At 38.8% G+C, this 9,488-nt stretch overlaps 1 protein-coding gene across 2 annotated transcripts in view; it reads left to right on the forward strand.

Moving 5' to 3' along the window:
• LOC124721118 (SRSF protein kinase 3-like) overlaps positions 1–9,020 on the forward strand; it is a 396,756-nt gene extending 387,736 nt beyond the window's left edge. For both annotated transcript variants that reach the window (XM_047245935.1, XM_047245934.1), the window contains exon 13: positions 8,344–9,020. In XM_047245935.1, the coding sequence (XP_047101891.1) occupies positions 8,344–8,528 (185 nt within the window). In that variant the 3' untranslated portion in view covers positions 8,529–9,020. The remainder of the gene's footprint in view (positions 1–8,343) is intronic.
• The last annotated feature ends 468 nt before the right edge of the window (positions 9,021–9,488 follow it).

The raw sequence follows: 9,488 nt of genomic DNA on the forward strand, positions 1-9,488 counted from the left end.
CATACATGCAAGACATAGAAGTAAAGACAAGGCCCAAGAGGTATTTATAGGAAAAAGTAGCAGCTAATCTCCAGAAATGTAATAATTGTGCCTCATTTTGAATGTATTAAAATGAGTTTGAGGTTGCAAAGAAACTCGTGAAATGATCAACAGTTGGCACAAAGTATCAGAAAATATGTGCCAAGCATGCAGATGTACTTACACTCAGCTCCGTCTGAAGTGAAATACATCAGGTTACAAATATATAATGAAAAGGATATACAGTTAAATTCACCATGTAGAGGAAATGTTGAGTCGCAGGCAGACATAAAGAAAAGACTGCTATACTTTTAAGCTTTCAGCCAAAAGGCCTTCTTCAGAAGTAGAAAAAGACACACACCTTCACGCAAGCACTACTCTCACAGTTGACTGTGGTTGCTGTCGCTGGCCGCTGAAAGCATACTGCCTCAGTGGCCAGCGACAGTGGTGTTGTGTGTCCGTTATGATTGTGTGAATGTGTATGTGTTTCCTGCTTCTTTTTTTTTAAGACCTTTTGGCTGAAAGCTTAAAAGTATAGCAGTCTTTTCTTTGTGCCTCAATATTGCCTCTATATGGTAAATAGCAATTTATCCATTTCATAATTGTTTTTGTTACTGCATCCTTGACTTTCTACTGTTTGATTCAGGTAACAATTCATTTCTCTTACTAAAGGATTTTCAACCATATAGTTATGTCAATGCTAATATCAACCATGTATACACTAAACTTTAACTAATCTGGTCCTCAGTAATCCATTGTCTCAGTAATCCATTCCATAGTTGCTCAAGTGGAAAATGACCAAGCTCAAAAATGTTGTTAGTTAATTACAGGGTTAAACAGTGGTATACGTGTTTTGAAATTGTGGCCTTCTTTAAAATTCAGCACCATACCTTTAAACGGAAACACATTATGCTAGACCTCAAGCAGAAATTCACTATTTTAGGTAAATGGAACCAAGGTTCTTACAGAAACTCATTGCTGCTGAGTACAGTGTTCAGAGAACAACTGTTTGTGACATCATAAAGAAAGATGTTATTTGACAGTACTTAATGCAAATGGAGAGTGAGCTGGGAAAATGGAAAGCTGTGATGATGAACTGGACGAAGCTGTTTATAGACCATTGATACAACTATGCAGTAAAGGACTTCCAGTAAGTTGCCCTATAATAAAAGAAAAAAAAAAACAGTTACACTTGACAAATAACTTAGTGGCAGTAACTTGTTTGCTGCAAGTGTTGGTTGGCTACCAAACTGGAGCATGTGACATGGGATGTGGCAGTCAACAGTCACTGGGGAAAGTAACTCGGCTAACAAAAAAGATGCAGAAGAGTTTGCAAAGAAGGTACAGGAGGTAACAGAAGAAGGAGATTTAACTGCTGGTGCTTTGTACAATGCTAATGGAAGCAGCCTCTTTTACAAGATGCTTCCTTCAAAAATATTATCTGTCAAGAATGGGAAGTAAGCTATTGGGTACAAACAACAAAAACTGTGCATTAACATATTTTGTATTGTACTTCAAATTGCAGTTGTCATCTTCCACTCATGGTGACTGAGAAATCTCAACATCCACTCTGTTTTCAACACAGCATCAGAAATACATTATAAGTGCAATAGTCTGCCCAGAAGAATGTGTGAATGGGCAGAGAAATATTCTCTCAGTGGTTCTACGAAACATTTATAACAGCTGTGATAAAAGAGCAGAAGAAGAAAAAGCTTCCACTGAAAGCTATCCTTACAATTGTCAATGTTCCCACTAATGCTACTGATGTGTCTCAGAAGACCAATGGTGTACAAACACTCATTCTCCCCCTTGTGTGACAGCCTCAATTTAGCTCATGGACCATGGAATTTTGAAAACAATTAAACATCATTATTAATATGCACTTTTTGTCTCCTTGCTGACTGAATGTTAAAGGGCTCTACCGAGGTTATGTTGAAGGTGTTGAAAGCAATCAAATTAAATGTTGTTTTCCAAACAGCAAAAGCATGGAATAAAGTGGAGAATGCTACAATAATTAAGAGCTGTAGAAAGTGCAGCTGTCCATTGATGCAGAGTTCTCGGTGAAGGTGATGAACCAGTCAATTAGGGGTCATCATTTTTTCCAAAATGTTGCTTGACTGAGAATGCAATTTAAACAGTCACTCATTGCATAGATAGAGCAAGCCTTAAATAATAGTATATCACCTGTTGGTATTTTCTGTGATCTCTCTAAGACCTTTTATTGTGTAGAATGTAGATCAAGATACTCTCTTTGAAAAACTTAAGTTTTATGGAACCGATATCTTTCCACACTGCTGGGTTGAATCTTACTTGACAGACAGAATACAAAAGGTTGTGCTGAATAATTCAGACAATGTCAGAAAGGTAGAAAATTTTAGTGACTGGGATAAAATCACAAAGCGAGTCCCACAGGGTTCAGTTTTAGGTCCACTCCTGTTCCTTATATATGTGAATTACCTTCCACTTAACATTTAGCAAGCAAAATTGGTAGTTTTTGCAGATAATACTAGTGTTATAATAAATCCTATTAGAACGAGTAAGCAACAGAAGAGTTAGTCAGTGATATTTTCCAAAGAATTATTAAGTGGTTCTCTGAAAATGGACTTTCCCTGAATTTTGAAGGGGGGTGGGGGAGCTACATTCAGTTCTAGGTTAGAATGCTCCAGATTTTTGGGCATACATTTTGATGAAATCTTGAAGTGGAAGAAGCGTATTACTGAGCTTCTCAAACAATTAAATTCAGATACTGTTCCTCTTTGTATTTGTACAATTGCTAATCTTAGAAAGCAAATGTATCAACTTCCTCACATATTTTACATATTTCCACTCATTAATGCTGTAAAAATGATTTTCTGGGGTAACTCATCACTTAGAAAGAAAGTATTGATTGCACAAAAGTGAGCAGTAAGAATAATATGTGGTGTTCACCCACAGATGTCACGTAGGTATCTCACCAAGAAGCTAGTCATCACAATACATATTTTTGCTAATGAAATTTGTTGAAAATGATCCATTACAATTTGATAACAACAGTGATGTACATACCTATAACAGTACAGGGAAAAATGACCTTTATTACTTATTGTTAAAGGTGTCACTGGCTCAGAGATGAGTTCAGTATACAGTAATAAAAATTTTTGATCATTTGTGCAACAACATAAAATGTTTGACAGGAAGTGAAACAAGTTTTAAATCTAATTTAAAATCATTTCTCCTGGACAGCTCTTTCTATACTATTGATAGATTTCTACTTAAAAACTGGTATCCAGAAAAAAATTACTGTGTTTTTAAGTGTAGTTGCATGAGTAGGAATAAAATGATAATGTGTTCATTAATGTTAACACTAATCTTGGATACATATGGTGTAAACTGACTTGTTCCACGTCATTTTCATAAGAGAACTGTTCAAATTATTTGTGGAACATGTAGCTAACTTACTCACTAATTAACTAACTCAGTTGCTGTCACTTTGTACATTACCATTATCCAAAAGCTTCCAAGGGGAGGATGAATTGATGAATATGATGTTGCTAACTGGCTTAATGAGGAAACTTGTGAGATAGAACAAACTTTAGCAGATAAATAAACAATAAAAAGTGTGCAGGCAAGTAGTGATTAAAGTAATGAAGAAGAGGACACAGGAAGAGAGAGCATGAAGAGTCTCACACTGCCAGTGCTGAAACTGCAGATGTCTTCCTGGAATACATTATGCAATGCAGTATCGATGTAATGCCTGCAAAGCGGTTACGTGATATAAGCGTGACACCTTCATGTATTATCATTGTGGCAACTAAAAATTTGAGAAATGTTTCATAGTGAGTGCTGCTACTGTATTTGTATACACTCTTGGACTATGTCCTCCGTGAATATTTTTTAATTTAATAAAGCATAGTCCCTATGTGTTCAAACTAAATTTCAGACACTGTAAATAATCTGGCACTTGTGTTAATCCAGCACCCATATGTGCAAGGAATGGCTGGATTTACAAGAGTCTAGTGTATTACAGTGCACTGAGATTTTATTATTGTATGTTGACATTAACAGGAGATGAGATGTAATTAATTACATTTTCCTGTTCATATTGGGAAAATCACCTCCATGTTTAGTGACTGGCAACACAGTCTGTATTGTGCCAGACTTATGTTACTACATGATAGGCCTTAGGAGCACTAGCATCACTTCAGCTGCAAAAATGTTGCATCTTTTTTACCCTCTAGAGTTTCCTGACTGTGTCATAGACTGTAGTTTTACTGTTCCTGTTAATAGATGTCACTAAATCGAATATTGCACTTTGCTAATTTGGGACCACTCTTTCAAATGGGCTCGTAAAACTCTGCTTAAAAAACTATTTTGTTTGTAATGGGAAATGAAGTGACAGTTTCAGTTGATACTGGACTTCACATGAAAGACATGATAAGCAGTATTTGTTTGTCGTGACTCCAGCTGCACACTTTCGAAATGGAGTAGCAAATATCTGTCAAAACACCAGACATTAATGACAAGGGGCACTCAGTACAGTAAAACCTGTTTTACTTTCCCAGATTTTACGTTTTCCCACAATTTGTTATTTTCTGTTGGTCCCATTATAAGCCCTGTTACCTTATAAATTATTACCTTAATAAATTTTATTGTGAACAATGTAATTAATAGAAACTGCAGTTAAATGAATGCTGAGATCTTGTTTAAGGGGAAATAATTAACTTTTTATGTAGGCCTAGTTTTTACGGCTTGTTAATAACAAAAATTTGTGTATTGTAAAGTGTGTTAAGTGATTTAATTCAATTTTTAAGTGTTTAATCTGTGCTGCAATGCTTGATAAGTGTGGATGATGTTATAGGGTAGTCAGACAGGCAGTGGTATGTGTAGATTGTGGGCTGGAATTTCACTGGGATGACTGTAGTGGGGAAATGAATGGGGAACTCAACGAGACTCTCCCACAGAAATGCAGGCTCCACAAAAGAAGATGGGAGAAATCATTGAACAGGAGGAGGAGGAGGAGGAGAATGTAACAAGTACATTGAACTGGAATTGGCAATGTAGAGTAGATGACATGAAACTGAGAAACAATTAATTATATTTATTCTGTATGAAATAATTAAATGTGCAGAATTGAAAGCAATGAAACTACACCATTCAGTTTTTTAACAAGATCCTGAGCATAAGCTTTCCACGACAGCTTACTCACTATCTGAACAATCATATGCCCATTCTGTGTGATGAAAATGTCTGTTTTAGTTGAATTAGTTGATTTAACATCAATATACACTCCTGGAAATGGAAAAAAGAACACATTGACACCGGTGTGTCAGACCCACCATACTTGCTCCGGACACTGCGAGAGGGCTGTACAAGCAATGATCACACGCACGGCACAGCGGACACACCAGGAACCGCGGTGTTGGCCGTCGAATGGCGCTAGCTGCGCAGCATTTGTGCACCGCCGCCGTCAGTGTCAGCCAGTTTGCCGTGGCATACGGAGCTCCATCGCAGTCTTTAACACTGGTAGCATGCCGCGACAGCGTGGACGTGAACCGTATGTGCAGTTGACGGACTTTGAGCGAGGGCGTATAGTGGGCATGCAGGAGGCCGGGTGGACGTACCGCCGAATTGCTCAACACGTGGGGCGTGAGGTCTCCACAGTACATCGATGTTGTCGCCAGTGGTCGGCGGAAGGTGCAAGTGCCCGTCGACCTGGGACCGGACCGCAGCGACGCACGGATGCACGCCAAGACCGTAGGATCCTACGCAGTGCCGTAGGGGACCGCACCGCCACTTCCCAGCAAATTAGGGACACTGTTGCTCCTGGGGTATCGGCGAGGACCATTCGCAACCGTCTCCATGAAGCTGGGCTACGGTCCCGCACACCGTTAGGCCGTCTTCCGCTCACGCCCCAACATCGTGCAGCCCACCTCCAGTGGTGTCGTGACAGGCGTGAATGGAGGGACGAATGGAGACGAGTCGTCTTCAGCGATGAGAGTCGCTTCTGCCTTGGTGCCAATGATGGTCGTATGCGTGTTTGGCGCCGTGCAGGTGAGCGCCACAATCAGGACTGCATACGACCGAGGCACACAGGGCCAACACCCGGCATCATGGTGTGGGGAGCGATCTCCTACACTGGCCGTACACCACTGGTGATCGTCGAGGGGACACTGAATAGTCCACGGTACATCCAAACCGTCATCGAACCCATCGTTCTATCATTCCTAGACTGGCAAGGGAACTTGCTGTCCCAACAGGACAATGCACGTCCGCATGTATCCCGTGCCACCCAACGTGCTCTAGAAGGTGTAAGTCAACTACCCTGGCCAGCAAGATCTCCGGATCTGTCCCCCATTGAGCATGTTTGGGAGGATGAAGCGTCGTCTCACGCGGTCTGCACGTCCAGCACGAACGCTGGTCCAACTGAGGCGCCAGGTGGAAATGGCATGGCAAGCCGTTCCACAGGACTACATCCAGCATCTCTACGATCGTCTCCATGGGAGAATAACAGCCTGCATTGCTGCGAAAGGTGGATATACACTGTACTAGTGCCGACATTGTGCATGCTCTGTTGCCTGTGTCTATGTGCTTGTGGTTCTGTCAGTGTGATCATGTGATGTATCTGACCCCAGGAATGTGTCAATAAAGTTTCCCCTTCCTGGGACAATGAATTCACGGTGTTCTTATTTCAATTTCCAGGAGTGTATTTTCTTTAAGCCCTAAAATTGTCATGAACTGTGCTATTTGACACACTGCTTATGTTGCACTCAGCACCTTTCACTACCAAGCTAGTGTCATTAGCAAACAGAAATATTCTAGAAACACGTGTAATATTAGAATGGTAGTGGTTCCAGCACTGACCCTTGAGACACTGCCCACCCCATCCCCCTCCCCACTTAAGTCTGCTCCAGTCAGGTGCCACCTCACAGCTGTTATCATTACTGTGGAGAATGATCTCTTGCTGTCTGTTCTTGCATGAGAGGGACCAGTTATGAGCTGTTTGTCTTATTCCATACTGGACCAACTTTTGCAGTAATAGTTTGTGATCAACACAAATGCCTTAGTTAAATCAGAGACAACACCTAGTGTTTGCAGCTTTTTCTTTAAGCCATCCTGTGCAAAGAGAAAAGAGAATGTAGTGCTTTTCATTATTAACCCTCTTATGAAAGCAAACTGTATGTTCAACGGCAAATTATGTGAACTGAAATAATCAAATACCCTTATCTATACAGCCTTTTCAATAACTTTTACATTTATTTATGTGTTTATTTATTTATTTATCAATCATATGGTTTTACAAGTACATAAAAATTAATCAAACAGAAATGCTCAAACGTGTCAACCAGTCCAGAGCATTTGGAGTCACTTCATTTAGAATTCTCAAATCACTGTCAAACTCTTGCACTGGACATTCCTAAAAAAATGTCTTCTATTCTTAGTTCCTTCATGCTACCGTCACAGTTGCAGTCAGCAGGTGAAAAGAAACTCCACTTTTTCAAGGTGTAACCTTATTTTTGCAAGCACCAATGACGTAGAAATAAGTCTAAAATTTTCTACATTATCCCTTTCTCCTTTTTTATAAAGTGATATCACTATTGAGTACTTTACTCATCGAGGGAACTAACAATTCCTAAAGGAAAAAAAAAAAAATTATAAATATGGCAAATTACCAGGCTATCATATGCAGCAAAGTCCTTTAGTATTCTGCCATGTACATCATCAGATACATGACAGTTCTTTGTCTTCAGCAACCTTAAATATTGACTCAATCTCACTCTTGTCAGTATCTTGGAGGTGTGTGTGTCTCAACCTTTGCTGCAAGCCAGGCGCTTCCTTCTCCACTAATGATATGATTTTAATTTTATCCTGATAAGTAGCTATTCTATTTGCATAGCATATGCTTTTTGCCTCCATTATAACATTTTTAAGCACCATACAGTACTGCTTGTAATGGACCATTGCAGCTCGATTGTTACTATCACTAATGTTTTGATATAATTCCCACTTTGCTGTACATGGTGAAGGAAGACATGAGATCTCTGTAAGAGGCAGTGATCATTTTAGCAGTTATGCTATCAAATTCAGTTCAGCTGATAGAGAAAAAATTTTGCAGTCTTCACTGAACTAACTTATTAATAAAAGTAAACCTATGCATTAGCATTATTGCTAGTGTTACACATTATATGGACATAAACATGAAAACTGACTTATATATAAATTTTCTTCATTATTCTGCATGTTCAGTTATTCTACAATTTGCTGAAAAAAAAACTCATTTGTAATACATGTTGACAGTAGCTCTGTATTTGGGAGTTCATGTTATATTTAATAATGTAAATTTTTTAGGTGAGCTACGCCGAATTACAAAACTGAAGCCTTGGGGTCTTGTTGAAGTACTGACTGAAAAATATTCTTGGGATCACAAGAAGGCAAAAGCATTCGCAGATTTCCTTACACCGATGTTAGCATACGACCCGCTTGAACGAGCAACTGCAGCTGATTGTTTACAACATCCGTGGCTGAATTCATAAGTCGTGGAATTCCGTCCATAGCATTAAAGAAAACTGGTACTTTTTCAGATTGTAAACTGAGATCTCCATGTAATTATGTTTTGATTTTTCTACATATTTTGATCTTACTTCAGAAATGTGTATTACCATATTTATGTATCTGCATAATCATGATGTGCACGGTTCTTTTGTAATGACATTCGATAAATTCTGAGATTTGATGTTTTTAGAACGAAAACATATACACCTGACATTGTGTTGGAAATGTTAGTTGACTGTCTGCAGCTTTAGGAATTCCCATAAACTAAGCTGCTTAGTGAAGATTGGAACATAGTTTTGCACATGATTTTTACTGCTGAAATCTGGAAATTTAGAAACCCAATGACTTGTACTGACACTATTAGATTAAGTGTCAGGCTTTGTCTGTCTTAAAAGATATGGTTGATTACCTGCTAAGGAGTACATTATTTTTGTAGGAAATGTTTAATCAAGATAAAGGGACCTAACTGGAAAGTAAGCATTAATGAGTCAGTCATTTTGCCCTGTTCATTTTTCTTAAATTTTTGTTTGTTCTCAGTTACTTGCAGCCACTTGCAGTGCAACAACTGAAGACTTGTTCATTTGAAGGCCCGTCACTGCTCCAAAATTAAATTTGTTACAAATTACAGTAACATAATGGAAAGTCCACAGTTTGACTGTATATTTAATTTTGTCACGTTTCTTACCCACTGCAACTCATTGGAAAGAAAACAACATTTTATAAAACAAGTTGATGCTCAGTTTCAGTTACATTTTCTGACATTTTAACACACTTCAACATAAAACACACAATTTGAGGAGAATTAAACAATTTTTGCTGTAATTACTCCCAGAAAGTGTTCACACACACACACACACACACACACACACACACACACACATACACATACAAACCGGATTATGAGTAAGTATGCTTAATAAGAGGGAAGGATAACCTCCATC

The sequence above is a fragment of the Schistocerca piceifrons genome, chromosome X (genome assembly GCF_021461385.2).
Source record: "Schistocerca piceifrons isolate TAMUIC-IGC-003096 chromosome X, iqSchPice1.1, whole genome shotgun sequence".
Lineage (NCBI taxonomy): Eukaryota > Metazoa > Arthropoda > Insecta > Orthoptera > Acrididae > Schistocerca > Schistocerca piceifrons.